Source organism: Brachyistius frenatus, unplaced genomic scaffold, assembly GCF_029030835.1.
Source record: "Brachyistius frenatus isolate BFR_SWC_R1_liver_20210118 unplaced genomic scaffold, ASM2903083v1 Contig_27, whole genome shotgun sequence".
NCBI lineage: Eukaryota > Metazoa > Chordata > Actinopteri > Embiotocidae > Brachyistius > Brachyistius frenatus.
The window spans coordinates 4,696,259-4,717,040 of NW_027210626.1; the positions used below are offsets into that span (position 1 = coordinate 4,696,259).

At 41.9% G+C, this 20,782-nt stretch overlaps 3 protein-coding genes across 7 annotated transcripts; 2 read left to right on the top strand and 1 right to left on the bottom strand.

The window, feature by feature from the left end:
- The first annotated feature begins 519 nt into the window (after positions 1-519).
- On the top strand, positions 520-2,542 carry LOC138620848 (motor neuron and pancreas homeobox protein 1-like). Its single transcript, XM_069698432.1, has 3 exons — positions 520-991; positions 1,842-2,002; positions 2,201-2,542. The coding sequence occupies exons 1-3, from the start codon at positions 520-522 to the stop codon at positions 2,540-2,542; spliced, it is 975 nt and encodes a 324-aa protein (XP_069554533.1).
- A 1,369-nt stretch (positions 2,543-3,911) lies between these two features.
- Positions 3,912-16,523, top strand: cfap65 (cilia and flagella associated protein 65). Its single transcript, XM_069698699.1, has 35 exons — positions 3,912-3,959; positions 4,250-4,332; positions 4,870-5,057; positions 5,152-5,254; positions 5,585-5,751; positions 5,931-6,139; positions 6,803-6,939; positions 7,024-7,249; positions 7,426-7,694; positions 7,781-7,975; positions 8,130-8,353; positions 8,450-8,606; positions 8,786-8,914; positions 9,063-9,314; positions 9,407-9,546; positions 9,691-9,775; positions 9,876-10,022; positions 10,182-10,347; positions 10,506-10,634; positions 10,737-10,950; positions 11,181-11,309; positions 11,509-11,599; positions 11,754-11,839; positions 12,076-12,142; positions 12,746-12,856; positions 13,041-13,232; positions 13,533-13,670; positions 13,904-14,047; positions 14,259-14,375; positions 14,512-14,646; positions 14,741-14,791; positions 14,918-15,135; positions 15,349-15,477; positions 15,655-15,993; positions 16,219-16,523. The coding sequence occupies exons 2-35, from the start codon at positions 4,252-4,254 to the stop codon at positions 16,295-16,297; spliced, it is 5,244 nt and encodes a 1,747-aa protein (XP_069554800.1). The 5' UTR covers positions 3,912-3,959; positions 4,250-4,251; the 3' UTR covers positions 16,298-16,523.
- Positions 16,524-17,111: 588 nt separating this feature from the next.
- On the bottom strand, positions 17,112-20,464 carry LOC138620863 (FAST kinase domain-containing protein 3, mitochondrial-like). 5 transcript variants are annotated; one of them, XM_069698452.1, is made up of 7 exons: positions 20,330-20,464; positions 20,012-20,188; positions 19,366-19,534; positions 18,982-19,067; positions 18,638-18,813; positions 18,019-18,116; positions 17,112-17,673 (listed from the first exon to the last, which is right to left on the bottom strand). In XM_069698452.1, the coding sequence occupies exons 2-5, from the start codon at positions 20,036-20,038 to the stop codon at positions 18,658-18,660; spliced, it is 438 nt and encodes a 145-aa protein (XP_069554553.1). In that variant the 5' UTR covers positions 20,039-20,188; positions 20,330-20,464; the 3' UTR covers positions 17,112-17,673; positions 18,019-18,116; positions 18,638-18,657. The 5 variants fall into 5 exon arrangements, with proteins under 5 accessions (XP_069554553.1, XP_069554552.1, XP_069554551.1 ...); XM_069698451.1 differs by having other exon boundaries at positions 18,019-18,391; XM_069698450.1 differs by having other exon boundaries at positions 18,019-18,133; positions 18,322-18,813.
- Positions 20,465-20,782: the final 318 nt, after the last annotated feature.

Genomic DNA, 20,782 nt, shown 5'->3' on the forward strand with positions numbered 1-20,782 from the left:
ACAGAAAAGTATCCCCTATGTTTTAACCTGCCGTTGTATATACAGGCTCATAAAAGGACTTCAACTTTTAATATAATATTTTAATTCAATACTCCGCAACAGAGTAGGTTTATATGAGGCCCCAAGTGACCTTAGACAAGTTTATGTGTAGGCCACCCTGCCCCTGTGCTGCAGGGCTCTGGCCAATCACAGCTCAGCAGACTTTATGGTGCAACTGGCTGCGAGTCATTTTTCCGCTCACAGTTGGAGTGGCTGAAGTGGTTTTTACACGCAGGGTTAAAGTGGATTGGCTCAGAAAGACGATCTTTTTTGGCGAAGAGGAATGACAAAAGAACCAGCATCGTGAAGTTTAACAGTTGACATCTTGTATTCAGAGATTAGAGGCCACTTTTAAACGTATCAGAAGAGTTTATTTCTCAAGTTTAGGTTGAAACTTTGGATCTCAGACATTAACATTAACCCAGGGCCTGTTTCAAACTAATTGGCATCAGCTGGTCACTGGAAACATCCCGGGACAGAATGACGGCCACCTTGGAGAGATCCAAAAACTTTTGCATTGATGCGCTGCTGGGGCACGACGTGGACCAGAGGACGGACAGCGACGGTCCGTCCCCGGAGGTGTATTACAGCAGGAGCCCCGATGATAGTTCAGAGTCGAACCGCGGTTCAGAGACGCCCTCCCCTCACCCGAAACCTCCAAACTCCTCTGCAGCCCAGCCAGGAGTCCCATCCAAGTCTCATTTTATCAACTTGCCCCACTCAGGATTCACTGCTCTGCATCAAGTGGGTCTCCTCAGAATGCACCCGGGCTCCATGTATCCTTTGGCGGCCCTCGGAGGTCAGCACCCTGCCTTCATGTACCCCGGCTTCGCACAGCTGGTCCAGGCGTATCCGGAGCAGCTGGAAGGGACCAACATGACCGGAATGCTGCCCCTGGAGCCCTGGATCAGAGCCGGGATGATGATGTTGCCCAGACTTGGAGAGTACGGCGGTGAGTTGTTGTTTTTTTCACTCCCCTGTAGATATAAACTTTTTCGTTCGTACTTCCGATTATTTAGGGTTAAACAACCAGCAAGTTAGATAGGCTATTCATCAAGCTCCGAATTTTGGATCAGAGTTTTTAAAGATGGGTTTAAAGGGAGGAAATAATTATTATTATTTTCCTAATATATAAAATGTAATTTAGTTGTGTATTAATATACAAATGAATATTGCAGTTCTATAATACTACAAATTTATTTATTTATTTGCAAGTATTAACCTGTTTAGCTAGTTTAGGCAGTATACAATAGAAACTATTCCAGTTTAGAGCAAATTGATCGTACATTTTTCCCTAGTTTATCAGTGGATTTAGTCAAAGCTGCATTTTATTCAAGAAGTTTTTGTCTGGAGATTCTCAGGAGAACAACCAATCAATGTTTACTGTATTGTAAAGCCTAGATAACAAACAGCTGTGTGTTGGTATTGGTGTTGAAAGGACAGTGACATTGAGATGCTGTCACTTAAGTACAATTTATCTCATATGAAAAACATGCAACATTTAGACCTATCGCTCAATCAATTGATAACATTTATAGTGTTTTCATTAAGGTAATGGAGCTCTGTGATGGTATGGTGAACAGGCAGGTTGGCCTGCGCTATACAAAAAATAATATGGAAACCAAACCTCAACATTTTGTAATCTTTGTTTCTATTTGTTATTTCTGCATATTTCTACTTTAAGACTTGTTCATTTATAGGCCCACAAGCCCAAATATGAGTAGTATATACACACAGAAATAGATGAATAAAGATGTCAATAATGTAAATAAGTTGTCTGTGCTTCTGTTTTCCCCTTTCAGCTCCAGGTCAGGCTGGTTTGTTGGGGAAGTGTCGGAGGCCGAGGACAGCTTTCACCAGTCAGCAGCTGCTGGAACTGGAAAACCAGTTCAAGCTCAACAAGTATCTGTCCAGACCTAAACGCTTTGAGGTGGCCACTTCTCTCATGCTGACAGAGACTCAGGTAAGAATATGAAATATTGAAATGCTACAGATGATTGCATGGAAGTTACTTCTCCCAGCCAATGACAGTTTTAGTGCCCTCCTTTTTTGGGGGGGATTATAATAATCTTCTCCTCCCAAGCATCAACAAAGCAAAGCATAAATTAACAGAAAGAGAACACAATTAAAATATTCACACTGTTGTGATTCCTATTTTTAGGTGAAGATCTGGTTCCAGAACAGACGGATGAAGTGGAAGAGAAGTCGTAAAGCCAAGGAACAAGTAGCTCCGATCTCACTGACTGACACAGAAAGAACTGGACTGGATATACAGGTTATTAAAGCTCATGGTGGCTCTCTCAGCTCGAGCCTGGAGGATCAAAAGGAGCTAGAAGGGGAGGATGAAGATGAACACGAGGAGATAGAGGTGCTGGAGGAAGGTTCCTACGGCTCTGTTGGATTCACAAAGCATGCAGGAGGAGGAACAGGGAACTACAGCTCTTACTCAGAGGGGGAGATGGAAGAAGGGGGCCCAGGAACAAGGAGTGGGGATTTTCTGTAGTTATAAACGTACATGTGCTTTTATTGAATGTTTTTTTTAAATGTTTATTACCATTAAAATAATAATACATAGTGCGAACATGGTGGCATGAAGAGGATTTTTCTTTTTTCACAGCACAAATCATATCTGGACCTCCTAAATTAGCAAAAAGGGATACCAACATCGGCACACTGTGCTGGATGTAATTACATCAAACCAGGATATTAGCATCTTTATGTACGTGGACATTTAATGGTTTAGTAGCAAGCAATCCATTCATGAGACTTCAGGATCATCTATCTTGTGTTATTCACCTGTATGATTTAAACAGTTCAAACTATTTAAAGCCCATGTCCCTGTCTTTTCATCTGCAATGAATTCATTTATAAATGTACATGTATTAAAACTTTGTAAATTGCACTTTCATGGAAGGTAGTGGACAAAGAAACAGACTGAAAAAATAACTTTGAGAATGATGTTGTAAAGATTGTCAGTGTTACATTATCATCCATGCTTCCTGGTCTGTTACAAAATGCTTGACAGTTATTTGTCTAAAATTGGAAACGTGTTATGTTTTTAAGAAGACTTGGATTGACGCTCTTTCGCCTAAAGTTTCAGGGCATGATAATTGTGTGGCAAGAAAACTGCTGTTAAGACTATTGTCGTACTTTTTTTTTTTTTAAACAATATTGTTCTGCTTTGCTTTGTATTTCCTTCTTGAACCAGCACGTTGTATTTAGTTAAAGCCGCACACAAGCAAACGTCTGCACATAGACCACTTATTTGAAATTAATTGTTAACATGGCATTTCCCTTGTGTTTTGTAAAATGTTGTCAACATAATGTAATGTTTATAGAATTTAATATATTCCAATTTGAATGCAACATTTGTGGAGATGAATAGTAAAAAAAATAAAATAATAAAGTCTAATTCATAAGAGTGTGTTGAATCCAATAAGTTGAAGCGGAAACAAGAATGACTTTAAGAATCTGGTTTGTGATGGAAAAGTGTGAGCAGGCTTTTAAAACTTGAGGCTGGTACCTGTCGCTCCCCAGTTCTGTCAGCTCCACACTTTGCAGTGCCGTTCAAGTTAGGTGGACGCAAGTGGTGACTGCTTGTATCGATCCTCGGACAATATTTATATTTTCCATCACATCAAATGCCCAGAATCTCTCGCGTTTATAAGAACTGGCTGAAACTCTCAAACTGTAAGGCCCGCCGACTTTCAGTTTCCACCGCAATGGTGCCTCTTCGGATCCCGTAGTTTCCGTGGCGACACAAACACTCGTTGCCATGGAAACGCGGTGGCCCGACAAACTCGGCTCATGTCGGTTGCTGCTGTTAGCGGTGTTTTCATTAACTCCAATGAAGTAAACAAAAAAACAAACAAAACAAAAAAAAACTCTGTAACCTTTAAGTGTTGATCATTTGTTATTAGGTAAGTTAAGGTTGCTTTTTGCGTCTCAGACCACCCGATTTCAGTTTTGCATCAACGTCATGATAAGGTTTCTACGTCCTGGGTTAGACTTGTCCTGATTTGACGCTGCGGTAGTTTTTAAAACACTCTCGGAGCTTGGTCGCAACATTTAGGGCGGCCAGCTCTTCTTGCGATCCTGTAGTAGGTGTGTAAATTGTGCTTAAGTAGCCGTAGGTCCTGGAAGAAACTTTGAAGATGTCTAAATGCCTTCTCTCTCTCTCTCTGTTTTGTTTTTGTTTTTGTTTTTCCAGCCATGTTAGCGGAGATTCGGGGTCCAGACCGTTTGACGTCAGCAGCTCCATTGCAGCCCTCCGCTGCAGGGAAAGCTATCAAAGTAAAGTCTGAATATCAAAGGCCCTCTGCCATTAACGACTTGCTTTGTTTCTCTTTAAAAAAAAAAAAAAAAAAAAAACCTGTTTAAAATTATGGTTTAAATTTCACTTTAAGTCTTACACCGAATTAGCCAAATAATCCGTAAACCACCGCATTATCGATGATTAAGATACCCTCGTCTTTTTTTCTGCCTTCATGTTTCTCAAGACAAGAGTTTTAGAGTAAATAGGCTGCTCAACAGTCACACTATTGTTAATCAGCCATGTCTACAATGCACTCATAAAACGTACATTATGTATGGTTCGTTGTTTTGACATACTGGCACCTGTGTACAAAACATGTTAATTTATGGTTAGTTTCCTCCAGTCTTATTTCTCAGTCCAAAGCTTGCACATAAATGTCTGAATAAAACTACTCAGTACCTGGAGATAACTATTAGTGCATGATCATTTTAAGCTCCACTATTTATCTCCACATTTATACTATCCTCAGTGAACTGTATTTTTTTCCCTAAAAGTCTTCTGTCTGTATCTGGCAGGATCCTGGGATTCACCAGAGGCAAAGCGATGGGAACTACCATCGACAAGCTTCTGACCAAATAAGCTGCTTCTTAGGATTGGAAACCAGGCCGGAGCTTGTCTGGGAGGACTGGGACCTGAAAGGAGAGTTCACCAAGCCGTTGGTGTTAAAGAACATCCATATCAAGCTGCAGAAGCTACACATAAGGTCTTACAAACTCACAAACACATGCACACAGCCCCAAGCTTTACAATATAGATTTAATCTACAGGATAACATATCCTATTTTATACCCTCACAGACCTCCAGTGTCCAAGTTCTTCTCAACCTTGATTCCTCAGATCATTGTTCTCAGCCCAGGGACTTCCTTCTCAATGCCAGTGACCTTTAGACCGCTCCAAAGGGTAAAAAAAACCTGCATGTGTATTTTGGACTTTGTAAGTCTAAAGACCAAGTGTGAGTGAAGTACAGTTGTAGATGAGGATCTTACAAAAAATATATTATATAAAAATAATTTTAAAAACCAGCTGTCCATTATTCAGTAACACATATTTTATTATGGTCATACACATAGAGAAAGTTAAGTGAAGAAGACACGACACCACAAGAAGAATCGGACTAGAAAAAAGATACAAATGACTTAAAAAGAAAAAAAAAAGTGGAAGTTGATTCTCTTTAGCATGTTCAACTGTCCTGTTTCATGTCTTGTGTGTCTTTCTGACTGAATGGGGAAGTGTGAGTACGAGGACAGCATTGAATTTCATGGTAAAGAGGGGAGCTTTCGAGTATGCCTCCGTGCCATCATTCCCTGCCATGCCCTGGAGCTGCCTGACTCTGTGATGCTCCCACTATGCGCTGTTCAACACTCCTCACGCACTACTTTCCCGCTGAAGAATGCCAGGTACACATGACTGTGACTGTGTGTGTGTCTGTCCCTCCATATGCTTATGTGTGTGTGTGTGTGTGTGTGTGTGTGTGTGTTGGTGTTTGGTGGGCAAGGAAGTTCAGTCAATATCTTTGCTCCTTTTTTTTTTTTTAGTCTTTGCTTTTATTGTGTTTTCCCCATTTTTCTTCCAACAGTAAACTCCAGACGTGCTTCCAGTGGGAGAGTGCAGCCCCATTCCAGCTGAGCCCAGAGCAGGGCCTGTTGAAACCTGGCCAGGAGCGTCACATCACGGTGGTCTTCCGGCCACAGGAGGCGCTGGTGTACCAGCAGCAGGCTTACTGCAGGTTTGGAGAAGACGTGGACATGGCTGAGAGCTGCTGCGCTGTGCATCTCCAGGCAATAGGTACTGAAACTCACAGCAGAGACAGGACAAGAGTATTAGGTCCAAAGATTTGGGCTTCAGTGTCTGGTTAACAGGAATTTGAAAGGTTACCGATAGTTCTTACTAGCTTTGACAATTTAGCCTGACATACAATGTGAATCACTACTATAGACTGTATGATCAGTACCTCAACATTTACTGTTGTGGGTGCAATATGGGATAGAAATGTAAATGGTTCTGCTTCGCCCACTACCAAAATCAAAGAATAAAATTACCGCACGCTATCAACTTGATTGTCAGTTTGGTACATTAGTAATGTTAGCAAAACAGACCAAAAAATGAGTAAGGCCTTTATTTTATAGAACTCTTAGTTGGAAAACACAAAAGACAGAGTTTCCATGTAAAACCCCACTGCTTTGTTATCTGTCAACTGGCCTCGAATCTACATGGTCAAAAATGGACTTATTAGCACTTAAGCTACTGATTTTACTGAGCTGTTCTCGGGTCTGACCATGTATAACTATGCAAATAAGAGCATAGATGCATATTCAATATTTGTTTCAATTGCAGCTTTATATTTTATGTACAGGCAGTGTATGTAGTTATACTCAGAAGATTGTGTAAAAAGAGATGAGGGGAAAAAAAAAAAAAAAATCCAAGACACTTCGCTTGCTTTCATTTCAGCCAAATACCCGTATCTTCAGTTGAGGAATCCCAATAGCAACAAGGAAGAAGAAAATGGTGCTCTGGTGCTCCACTTTGGTTCTGTGGCAATTGGCCAGAGTTTGGAGAAACAGTTTGACATCTTCAACCCCTCCCCAGTGGGTAGTACACATAGATATACAAGTGCAAATGTCCACCTTCAGTGGCCTTCTCACAACTCTCTTTTCGCTCCTCTCCTCTAGGTAACGGTTTATTTTTCTCTGTCACGAGTGTCCGGCGGGGTGCCCATGTTTGAATCAGAGTTCAGCTGTGATATCATCAGGGGTAAAGTGCCGCCTGGTCGATCTCTACGGGCTTCAGTCACTTATTCTCCTGCTGTGGTTGAGACTGTTGCTGTGGAGTACTTATCCCTCAAATATAAGGGGACACTCAGTGAAGGTCTGCTCAAACTTACAGGAAATTGTATAGGTAAGAGGCGCACATACATGAGAAATCCATTGCTTTGTATTCTTAGAAAAACAAATAAATGTTTACAGCCAGAACATATTTTTTCAAAAAAAGAAAAGAAAAGAAAGGTATACTCAACCTGTAACTGAAAGCCCAGATGCATGTCTTTGTGTATGAAAATGTCTTTGTGTAACTAGGTCCCACGGTTTCCCTGTCCTCCTCTGTGGTGGACTTTGGATGTCTTGAAGAAGGAGGATCAGTTGTACAGACAGTGAAGCTGGTTAATTCTTCGCCTGCCGAGGCTTTCTTCACATGGGATATTGACTGTAATGGGAACAGTGTGTTTAGTATCCTACCAGCAAGTGGCACTGTACCGCCTTATAGCCATACCACACTGAAAACAGTCTACAGGCCTACGCAGTCTATTGTTCACCATAGAAAAGTGGCATGTCTCATACTGCACAGAGTAAGGGATGCAAATGCATACACACTCACAACATGCAGAGTAACATGACCAAGACTACCTACTTATTAACCCAATCTCCCTTTTAGGACCCTGTGTTTCTTGACATGATTGGCACCTGTCACTCAGAGTTCCAGCGACCAGCCATACTAAAACCTGAACACCTGGTTCTGTACAACCTTCACTGGTACCGCAGACAGCAATCACCAGGCACTCTCAGTGCCTTGGCGCAAGATTGTAATATACACTTGGACCAGCAGGGGGAGGACTCACAGGCGGAGGAGGTACACTTCCAAACAGATTTCCAGATTTCCCCTTTTAAATATCCTTAAAGAAAACACACTAACAATCACTTATTAACACCAAACTGACATTAATTAAAGTGACAGTAAATGTTTAGTGTTGTTTCTCTGACTCTTTCTCTGTGTCATTTTCTAGCAGTCAAACCAAAGACCAGACAATGCTGTTGTCGTGAAGAAATTTGACCAAACTTTCCCTGGGTGCATGGATCCACTCTCTTCAAGTGCTTCTTCATCATCTCTACCTGTATCAGTGGTGCCAAGTGAACTGCTGTTTAATCACAAAATGACATCCTCTTTGTCTACATCATCTGCTTTCTCACAGTCTGTCTCCATCACAAACCACACCAGAGGGAAACTCAGGTACACACAATATTTTTCCGCATGAAATATGACTAAAAACTGTTTTAGTTTTTCTTGCCCAACGAGGCTCATGTTTTGCTATTTATTCTGTTCCAGCCTCCTGTGGACTGTTGCCAAAGAATCTCCATTTTCTGTCTCTCCCTCATCATGTGACCTGGCTCCACTGAAGTCCACATCATTCAGAGTGACTTATGACCCCAAGCAGCTCAATACCTTACATGGAGCTCAACTTGAGTGCTTTGCATTGTACAAGGTATTATTGTAGAATACACTACAGTAAACAATCCATTACAACAAGTGATGGTGCTTTTTTGAGTTGGCAAAAGTGTGTTCCTTTGTTATTGTTATTATTTTCTCCAATGTCTTCTTATTGAATGAACCAAACAGTTTCTTGCTGTCAATGTTTTGCTCTCACCTCTGTGGATGCTGCAGGACGGTCCTGATGTAGGAGAGCGACTGCTGTGTCCGCCCTGGTGTGTGACTGTCAGAGTCATCGGCCACTCCTTTCAGCTCGGCAAAGAACACTTCATCCCTTGCTGTACCCTAAAGTCCCCTCTAGTGGTGAGACAGAAGTACAACCAGAAACTCATTTTCTCAATTCTCAACAGGAAGATGTATTTAAATCTAATACATGATATTTTTCAGTATTTTGACACTATTATACCAAGAAAGGATACTCTGTTACTATACCATTTTTTGTTCTTGCTAGGTGTTTCCAGCCCTGAGTGTCATGTCCTATCGGACAGTGCTACTACAAAATGATGGAGACTTGCCCCTCACTTTCTGTCTGGACCACAGCTCAAATCCTTCCCTGGCAGAATCCGTGTTTGTAGTGCCGAGCTGTGGTTCGATCCAGCCAGGGGATCACCAAATCCTCACCCTCAGAACAACTCCAACAGAAGACAGTCCCAAACAGGGGTTCAACCTATGCCTGCAACTCAATGCAGCTAAACACATGAAGGTACTACACAACACAAGGACACAGGTCATAAGACTCAGTCACTCAGTGTTCTTGCTGGTTTTTCTATCTGTGAATGTCTACGTCTTGTTCAGGAACTGACGGTTGTCAGTGTGGTGGAAAAGCCGTGTGTGTCTCTGGAAGGAGGCGGCAGTTTATATTTCCACCCAACAGCTGTGGCCTCACAGACCCAGCGCACCCATCACATCAAGAACTTGAGCCGCCTGCCTATACGGTTGGTTGGCTGATCTGTTATCTCACTGTTGTTATTCTAGTCCAGTGTTCTGACATTTTTTAGTGTATTGTTTGTAGTCTGGACTTATCTCAGCATCATTAATTTTGTTGACAGCTGGCTTTCTGTGATTGTGTTTGGTGAAAGGTTCCAGTGGAGCGTTCCAGGCTCGGAACAGAAGCTGATTTGCGTCCAACCAGATGCTGGCGAACTGCATCCCAATGAGAGCTCAGTGAGAGACTGACACAATCTGACATTCTGGACATTTCTGTAGATTGTACCTTATGATCAAAGATTTATCGTGCAACTGACTTTGTTTACTTTTATCACAGGTCCAGACGTGGTCTTTCACTCCGCTGGCAGAGGAAACATACACACTCAAACCTACTCTCACCTTCTGGCCGATCCGGACTGATGGATCTAACAAGTCACACCTTACACTTACAGTGGTGGGAACGGGTTCCAAAGGCTCCATAGAGGTGGGACTGCCATTGTGTTTGTGTGTATGCATGGTCATATCCTAGTGTGTATATTGTGTGTGTGAAAATTCAAACTACATCTTAATGCAGTTTTAGAGCGTGAATAGACCTTAAATTGAATCAAACAAAGCAGTATGTGCATCTTTGTTTCCTTCCCAGGCAGAGAAAGCAGTGCTGGATGTGGGGGAGATTCAGGTTGGAAGCTCTGAGTCCATTGAGGTTCTTCTGGTGAACAAGAGCCCTTGTCCAGTGTCCTTCCGTCTCTCAGTACAGCAGAAACTTCTAGATGATGAGCTTGATTACAACCCTGAAACAGAGAGAAGTGGTAATTATTTCCTTGGCCTTGTTTGTGATTGTTTTACTGTACATGCATGAGATTAATCAGTTCCCTGTGACAAAGTATTTCATTTTAGCATGTGCATATGGTAGTAAGGTATATGAGTCCTTACTGTTGATTAGATATGTCCTGTCTGGCCCATTTAGGTTTACATCTGGACTGTGAGGAGGGAACCATCGCCACATACTCCACAATGCAACTCCGATCTACCGTCAGACCATGTAGACGAGCCCAGTACCTCTGGCTCATCAGCTATCAGACACTCAATGCCATTGGTAGACAAAAAGCATACACATGCTATATACCTAAGTATATTTCACAGTTTAATTCTCAATACGTATTAAGTTCTCTTTCTCTCTGTATCTGTGTCTCTCCAGGGTTTGTGTCGTCCCCTCCTCAGGCACTGTGTGAAGTGCGAGCGAAGGGTGTGTTTCCCACTCTACAGGTGATGGATGCATGCAGCAGTGGCAGTGTGGGCAAGCTCAGCAGGTTGCTTCTGTGGAACCTCTTCTCATTGGACAGCCTCAATGAGCACTTGCTGTGCAGCCCGTGCTCTGCAGAACTCACATTTAGAACCCTGACCAGGCACAGGTAAGCTGCTGATTTAGAAACAACTCGGCATTGTATCGATTGTTTATTTTTGTGTCAGTTTTGATTTTTTTTTTATGCCATTTTTAAAATCGAACATGCCAACTATGATTCATTATAAATTACTTTTAAATTCCACTATTTACTGATTCCTTTAAGTTGAATATTTATCCTGCATTTTTGTTGTCGTTGTGTCGTGTGTGCATAACTTTGTCTTCTCTTTCTGTCTCTAGTCTGAGCAGGTGTCCTTCCATCTTCACCAAAACCATGTTGGATTTCAACTTTGGTTCTGCTCCCATAAATTCAGAACCCTCACACTTTACGTTGATGTTTCACAACCCTGGTTCTATCAAGGTGGACTGGTATGTAACAGACTGTAGAAAATACAGTAACACCAACTCATACAGTTCATTTCAGTATAACAGATAGGTTTATACAGCTCATCATTTTACCATTTCACCATCTGTACTTACCAAATAGTGGTTAAAAGTAGAGTTTGTTAATAACAGAGGTTTTATTTGTCTACTGATTGATTATTTTTGGCCTCTTCTTCAATATTAGGGCATTCGTGTTTCCAGAAGACCAACAGATAGAGGTGGAGTACTGGGCAGTGACGGGAGAGTTCAGCAGCACAGAGTTGTATCAGATGAAGGTCAGGCATTTTTTTTTTTTTTTTTTTTTATTGGCAAAAAAACCAAACAATTTCCGAGTTTTACACTTAATTTTAAATATCAATTTGTGATTACAAAATGTTGAGACTCAGAAAAGACAGAGACTTGAACGCAAATATTTGAACCGACTGACAGGTTCAGGACAACCAACTGTTCAGCGTTTCTCCTCGCTCTGGATCGTTGCTCCCTGGCCAGAAGAGGGCAGTACGCTTCAGCTACAGGTCAGAGATCATCACTGTAAACTGCACAGAAACATGTGCACGTCAGAGGAACTGTAGAAAAGAGGCAATCTATAGCAAATGAGCTTTGATGTAACAATTAAATTATCCTAATTGTGAGGGTTTTGAATGTAAACAAATTATGTGTTTTTAGCTCCCAGTCTATGCATCAGATTACACTGATAATGTGACACAATGTATTCTTGTCCTTCGTTGTGTTCAAATGTCGTCCTTCACAGTCATCACTTTGCTGGGACAGATCGATTCCCTGTCGTGTTCAAACTCTCTTATGGCAGAGAACTCCTGGTGAGGCTTATATTAAAGTTATATTTATTCAAGTCTAACACCACAATGATAAAAACAAATTCAACTGACAGTTCTGGTAGAATCAAAAGTTAAATTAGTCTCATTGCTGTAACTTACAGTTTCTTCACTTCAGTAATGCTTTTCCAGTATTGTCACAAGTGTATTATTCGTTCATTTGAGTTTCGAGAATATTAGTAATTTAGTTTCTAAATTTTGCTCGTTGTGCAGGAACTAACATATGTTAAATATATTGAAAGACATTTATGTTAATGATTGACGTGCCCTCTTTTTTGTGATATAACGACGTCATGACGGCAGCAGGTGCCTAACAGACAGCTGCGTTAGGCACGGGAGCGTATCGTCTTTCTACCGTGTGACAGAGTTGATTATTTTGTGTTTTCAGTTAAACTTTTTGCTGCGTAAAATAAAGAGAAAAGGAAAAGAATGAAAAGATAAGGAAATGAAGTCACTGCGTCTGCAGCTCATTTGCGACTTAACAATTGACAATGCGGACGGAGCGCCGCTGCAGTCTCTTTTAGTCGTTCCACTGTATCTCGGTGTTTTCACTAACTTTGTGAACATGTGATGTATTTCTGTGTGCAGCTGAACTTTCAAGGGGTGACAGTAGAGAGAGATCGACCGTATCTGCACTTTGCCTCCAGTCGACATGTCTTCACCTCTGTAACTATCGGGGACCACAGTGCTCCGAGGCAGGTGCGTGTTTGGTTTTCGAACATTGAGTCAATACAGCTCGTTGTCTTTTCACAGTGAGCTGAAAAATAGACTGCGCTGCACTACATATGCTAAAAACTTTCATTTGTAAACATCGCAGGTTAAGGCTTTATAATGGTTCAGACATCATCTGGGATTTGTATGTATATATTGTTTTGCCATGCAGGTGTATGAATTGTACAATGGTGGTGAAATGCCAGTCCGTTATGAAGTGGACACAGCGGTGCTGTCACAGCTTCAGGTGGACAACTTTAACCATCCGGTGCTTTGCTGCCTCAGTCCAGAGGGAGACGTCCCTCCTGGAGAGACATCCATCCTGGAATGGATCTTCTCTCCACTGGAAGCTAAGCTGTACCAAGTATGGATTTAACTATCCCCTGCATACCTTCTTCACATTGTTCTTTTACAAACTGTACGGCACCATGTCACACCAGGTGTTTTCTACTGTGGCTTTGCTATCATTAATCTGATAGTAATTAAAAAAAATTAAGAGTAATTGCAATAATATACAACGGAGTGATTACAATGACTTGCTCAATTGTCCTTCATTCATTCATTCGGAATAATGCCACATACTATAGTAATTATAAGGTAAGCTAGTCTCTAACTGTCCAATCTCAATCTGTAATTTGCTTTTTTTTCTTCTCTCTCTCACCAGATGGATGTTCCTATCCACATCCGGGATGGCGAGTCGAGAGTGGTGACGTTTGAGGGATGTGGGCTTATTACTCCGACACCGAGTTCAAACTGCAGTGACAGTAAAGCCGCTGTCCCCAGAGTGCCCTTCCCAGGACAGGTGAGAGCACCTATGAACAGAGTTAAATAAAACGGATACTGTGTGAATGAGTGAACTCTTGTTTTCATACTTTGCATATCATTCCTCTGACATTTTAACTGGAATCTGTGGAATAAATCTTTATGCCTGTAAATTGAGGTGATTTCAGGCTATATGTATTAATCTCAATGTGTGTGTGTGTGTGTGTGTGTGTGTGTGTGTGCGTGCGTGCGTGCGTGCGTGTGTGTGTGCAGGTATTATTCCTTTCTGAGAACCGTGTCTGTATCGGCGACATCCCTGTGTGCTCAAAATCTTCAAGAATCCTCTTCCTCACCAATGTGTCTTTCACGGACACTGTCCACTATAAGTGGGACATGTTCCAGCAGGACAACCAACAGGTAGAGGAAGGTGCACAGGTAGCCTCAGTTTGTGTGGATGTTTGGAGGAAGGAAGCCGTTCCTTCCTTCTTTGTTTTGCTCTCCGACGGTCAGAAACAGCAATGAAATGAACCCCTTGTTCTTTTTCTCAGGTGTATTTGCCAGATGAGTTGTCTGTTTAGATTTTGAGGTTTACTGCTGACCAGGTTTGCATGTGCTAATGTGTTGTCAGGTGGTGCAGATCCATCCAGAGCGAGGCCGTGTTTGTCCGGGGGAGTGTGTTCTTTGTGTCCTCACCTTCACCTCTACAGATTACCCCAGCGTTTATCAAATTCATCTCGTCTGTCAGGTACAACAGCTGTTTCAGTGTAGATTTAAAGCTGGGTTTTTTTTTTTTTTTTTTAGCATTGTGAATATGAATAAAAGCACTAGTTTGGCAGATTATTTCTTCCATTGATGTTGGTTTTCCCTCCTCTCTTCTGCAGGTCACTCAGGAAGCTGCACTTGTTCAGTATGATGACGCTCTGCAGCGCTGGGAAGAAGAGAAAAAGAGACAGCAAGAAAAATTCATAATCACAGACAGAAATGTTCCAGGGAGCCAAACAGTTCTGATAGATCAGGTCTGACTTCAGATACACATTGCCAGATTTTTTTTTTTTTTTTTAAATTATATGACAGTTGTTTTTACTGTATTCACTCTTTGTCTTTAATCAGGAACCTCTCGTAGCTCCCGCAAGAAAAGGGCCACCACTCCGAAAATACAAGGTTGTTTTTGCTCTGAGTATTATCGTTATTATAGACACGCTGTCAAAATACGAACCTTTGAGATCACAATTTTAATTGGACTCGTGTCACTGAAACTTCATGTGTCACTTTGTCTTTCCCCTCCAGACTCTTCCTCCTATCTGTTCCAGTAGATGTGAGACAGTCAGCATGATATGTGCCAAACTAACAAAAGCTGAGCGGCGGGCGCAGCGAGAAACAGAAAACGTATGGAGGCGGCCTTCGCCCCCCCGACCTGCTCTGCTGCATCTGGGAGTTACAGCACACTCCCATGGGCATCAGGAGTATCTAATACACTCCCCTGACCAGTTTCATAAGCACCACAGGTAAAGACTATTACAGTAATCACTGTGTAGGTACAGAATTAGTTTCTGTTTGCACGAAAAAAATCTTTTCACGTTTCACAGTTAGGACATTTGCTCACATTCCTGCTTCAAAAATGAAGATCTGATTCCAGAAGAAGCTGATCTCCATTGTAAACACTACAGCAATATATATACATATATATTTTTTTTCCTCTGGTGCCTCTCTGGTACCAGTCTCCAGTCATTACAGACCCAACAACCTGAAGCCACTTCTTCACGTACATCCCTCCGGGTTGGACTGTCTACATCAACACGTGGCCCTGAGAGAGATGTCCACGTGCTCTTACTCACCTCTCTGCTAAGGTAAAAACCCAGACCTATACAACAAACACTTACTGTACATCCTGACAGATCGTTTTACTTAAATAAACTTGGTTGTTTAGGTGTAATTTTTAAATCAGTTCGGTTATGGTTGGATTTACAGCTAAGAGCTTCATAACAAGAAGTTATTCACTGTACGTGTCTGTTTTTGTGTATCAGGAACATACTTGATGATTCAGCCTTCGTTGAGTCTCTGATTACTTTGGCCTCAAAGCACACCACCTACAGGCCTAAAGAGACGTCCTCCTCCCCGTGTCCCAGCTCGTCTCCTCCCCCGACACCCCGACCTCAAGTTCTGCTGAGTGGGACAGGAGACAGGGAGGAGACGGCAGGATGCTCAGGTACATGGAGCGCCCTGCGGACTGAACGTGTGCCTGCTGACATGAGTGAAGACATTTTGCTGAACACGCTGCAGAACCTGATGATGGAAGCTGTCAGAGAAGAGCTTATCCTCACAGCGCACCCCCGCACCATTATCCTGCCACCCGTTTCAACCAGGTGAAGACACACACACACACACACACACACACACACACACACACACACACACACACACACACACACACACACACACACACACACACACACACACACACACACACACACACACACACACACACACACAGTAACCCTAGCAGTGTTGCCTCTTTTCTCTATTTATTGCATTAGTCAGGAATAAATGATTACAGCGAGTGCTTTACATATATTTTGGTCTATTTGAAGCAGAAGGATTTCCAAAGTCACGGCGGAGGAGACAAAGGAAGCAGAAAACTTGAGTCTCTCCATCCAGCCATCGTCCTAGAGGTCCGTCTCCCTCTACTGCTTTCACCAAACTCCCAACTCATTATCTCGTCCAACATGACACTTCCCCTTTTCCCACCCATTGTCATCCGTCTCTGCAGCCTTGTTTCTTATAACACCTCTGCATAAAAACGTGAATAAAAGAGATTTTAACTCATCAGACCAGGAGTAGAGAATGTTTTGGCACCTTTGGTTTACAGCCTAAAACTTCTTCAGCTGATTGGTTTGAATAATTTAATGCAGAAACTTACTATGTGACACTGAATACTGGAGTCTTTCTGGATCTTTTTGATATTAGAGTTTGCGTATCCTTGAGGATACAAAAGGAGAAGTTCAAATATTTAAATACCGACTCCTGACAAAAGGTATTGCAGACAACCATTAACTGAAAATGTGCAATTTTACTTTTTGAATATCAGATTTACACTGACCTCATTTAACTGTGCAGCTTCAATCCTTTTTTTTTTTTTTTTAACAGTGTTGCTCTGTTTGTCTGATCAAATCAATATGCTTAAAAGTACAGTAAATGTTAAAATATAAATCTAATATTTTTCACAGTAGATCTCTTTGAAACTAATATGATGCTACACTTTTTTTTTGACACTACAAATGTACCACAAAGTTTTCCCGTTGTTTACGGTTTTGTTTTCAACCGCCAGTCCATCAGATATTATGAGGTAATTTATGCTTAATTTTTTCACCAAATAAAACTTGATGTATGTCATTTACATTTAATGTAAATCACATTTTGAAATTGAACATTTCCAACCCCAAAGAAAGTCATTAACAAACAGGACAAAAGGATAAAAGCCACACCACGGTGCATTTAATATTTACATATCAGATTTTGTTTTTAGATGAATCACCATCATTTCCATTAGACGGCAATAAATGAATGGCAGAATATAAAATGGCCATTATTATAAATAATTAATAATAATAGGCCATAAACTTCAAATATAAGTGAAGTCACATAATTACAGCTACGTCCCTCCTGCAGCTTCAAGATCTAAGAGCTTCATCCAGTGTTTCTATTCCCTTCATAGACAGCTTTGATGTCTTGGTGCCTTGTTAAACTATCAGTTGACATTTCCTAACGTCTATGCTGAACATAAGGCCGGTTGTTAATACAATTTAAGGTCACATGGAAACAAACAAAAACGCCAGAATGAACTCCAGCTTGAACCTTGTAACTGGACACTAAGGTTAGTATCCTGTCAGTCCGATATGTTTGAAGGCGGTCATTAAGGATCTCTGGTTGAACTTGTTCCCAAATTGTCAGGTGACTAAGATCACTGACTGAACTTTGAGATGGTGGGAAAGATACTGGAGCTGTTCCTCCTGAGTTCTCAGCTTCTCGAAATCATAGTAAGGAATCTGTGGGAGAGAAGGAGATCCTGCTGAGTACCAGAGACAAATGAATTCATGCTTCAAAATTCTTTAAATAATAATACAAATCAGGGCCATTTTACGTTTGACCAACTTTTACTTGGGTATAATGCCTTGAGGAGAACAACTAAGTCAAAATGTTTAAAAAAAAACAAAAAAAACAGTTTAACAAAAATGTAGAGCCCATTTGAATTAAATCACCACTTAAACACATATAACTGCAGGTATGTTTTTCTTGGTGTACCAACTGCAAATTAGCAGCCTACAAATTTCTGATATCTCGGTGTTACAATCGAGTTTTATGATAACATTTACAAGTTTTATCAAGTATACCTGCACCACCTCGTAGCCCATCCTGCCAAGATGTCTCCTCTTCGTGGCTTCCTTCCCCAGCAGGTATTGAGTATTGCTACAGAAACGGTTTTGTCCATCTAAACACAGCGCAATTCTATATGAAAATGAAATGAAGAAAAGTTCAAATGTTCAGCTAAGAACAGGTACAAAAGTCTGGCAGCCAAGGTTCAATTCTAAACAGGGCAGGGCTTCACGTTTTTAAACGTGTTCAAAAAGTGTATTCGTTGGTAATTATATATATGTTAAAGGGAATCTGACTCCACCGACCACAGCTGTTCTTACCTTTTGTAAGTGCAATCCCACTGAGACAGAGGCAGAACAAATCCCATCTCATCCAGACATATCTCCACATCTGGACAGAAAGGTGAGGCGAAGCAACAATCATGAGTACGACGGGAGCAAACGAGAGGCGAAAAAGAAAGAATTTGGAGAGGCGCTTTTGGAATTTTAAAAGGGCCAATGCAATAAAAACGTCCCAAATTATGGATCTCGGCAGGTAAAACATTTGGGTGACACTGATACCGTGTACCTTAACTCTCATTTCTCTTACATGCCCCGTTTTGATCATACATTTATGCAACAGTTGGGTATGTCTTACCTACGGTGTATCCAGTTACATTAACGACTCTGGTGGAGTAAAACTCCCCCCCCCCCCAGCAGCTCTGCAAGTGGACCTTTGACCTGTTTGTACAGCAGACGGTCCATAGGTGTCTCAAAGGCCTGGTCTGCAGAGGAAAACCTCTTCACATGGAGGAAGAAGGGCAGCCTGGGACCCTAATGAAGACGGCGGTAATGACAATGTATTGTACTGTTATCGGGCTCAATCATTTCTTTCAATGAAGAAAATATAAGGGAATTACTTCTGCTTAATTTACTGTAAGATCTGTGACACTCAGGGAATAGACCTTTTACAAAGCATTTAAACGTTTGAGTGATGCTCACCCAGTAGTATGTGCACTCTAATGAGGAGGAGAGATGGAGCTGCGTCAGCTGTCCCATTGCGCTCCTGTCCAATGGTTTCCCCTCTGCTGGAGGACACAGAGACAGCTTACGTCAGAGACATTACGTAGCCTTGTTTGTTGCGCAAATAACTGCGCTAAAAAAAAAAAAATGGAAGAAATCTTAGTCTTACTGGGTGTGTACTGGATGTGTAGCAGCAAATAAAGAGTAGCATAAGAAAATAGGAGTGTTTCAACTGATGCCGATACTTTATACAACTTCACTAAGTATCCAACCTGAATCCACCTCGGATAGGAAATAGAGAAACGCCCACAAAAATGAAGTGCTGACAAACCTTTTCTCTTCCTCTACAGTCCTTACACGTACCTTGCAGGCTCTGTAGGAAGTGTGGGCTGAAAACTTTGGCCATGTGGTTGAGCGGGAAGCGTTCCAGGTGGACGCAGGCGTGCAAAACGTCGATCAGCGAGCGAGGCCGGAACTGGGAAAACCTCGTCGACAAAATGCTCTCCAGCTTTTTAAACATCTGACCGGAGCACTGAGGAGCAACGGAGACGTTACAGAAAAGAGCAGATAACAACATGTGGTTATTCAACTGCAATGTCCTTCATCTTTGCAAAAGTGATGTGAATATCTTCTTCCATAAGTTCTTCTCTTATATCTCTATGCTGTCCTTTTCTCTCTATGCTCTCCTCTCACCCCAACCGGTCGAGGCAGATGGCCGCCCACCTCTGAGCCTGGTTCTGTCGGAGGTTTCTTCCTGTTAAGAGGGAGTTTTTCCTTCCCCTCTGTTGGAGGTTTTTCTCCCTTAAAGAGGAGGGTTTTTTTTTCCCCTCCTAGCTTATGTGGGAATTGTTGAATTTCCCTGTATAATATTGTAACGTCTTGCTGTAAATGTGTTAAGTGCCATGAAATAACCCGTGTTGTAACTTGGCGTTGAATTGAATTGAATTGAAGTCTCGTGGCTTTATTTAGAACAGTTTATATGCAAAATACATCATGGTAACAGCCTCACCTGTGGCAGGTAGTTGAGTCTCCCCATGGCAACGATCTGCTTGGCTATCTGAGGGGTGGTGTGCCTCTCAGCATTACATACGAAGTTCTCCGCCACGGCCTCGAGAGCGGCACTTCATCTGCAGACAGTACTCCATGACAGCACTGATCAGCTCCGGATCGCATGCTCCCAGCCTCTCTGACACGCGAGACAAAACAGCATTATTTTCTACCCGCATGATCATCTTATAAAATTTAGACAAGTCACGAAGAGTGAAATCTTCTCAGGTTAGTTACAGACAGGTTTGCCGAACACCAATTAACGGGGAATATACTACACCTGGCAGGTGTTTCTCCATAGCAGACAGGAGCTCTTCATCATGCTGTCCCAGAATCATTAGTGCAGAGAGCACCTTAATTATTTCATCATCAGTGAAAGATTTGAAGACCCGTGATGCCCGGTGACTCAGCCTCAACACCAAAGGAGATGGCCTAGAAAACAGAACATTTGTATTAGTGTCATATTCTCTCATAATGCACATAGAAAGATGGACCTTAAACAGATTAACAACGATTATATTGTCCCCCACAGGATGTAAACGGTGTTCAAAGATGTGTATTTGACCGCTCATTTCTCATCACAGATCAAAGAGAAGTAAGAAAGTGGCTGCTGCTCCTACCTGTCTCTGCTTTAACTTCACCAGGGACTGCAGAATGTCACTGACTTGGCTGGCTCTCAGCCGGTGGACCAGCCTCTGTGTGTGTCTGTGCAGAGCAGACAGCATCAGAGTCT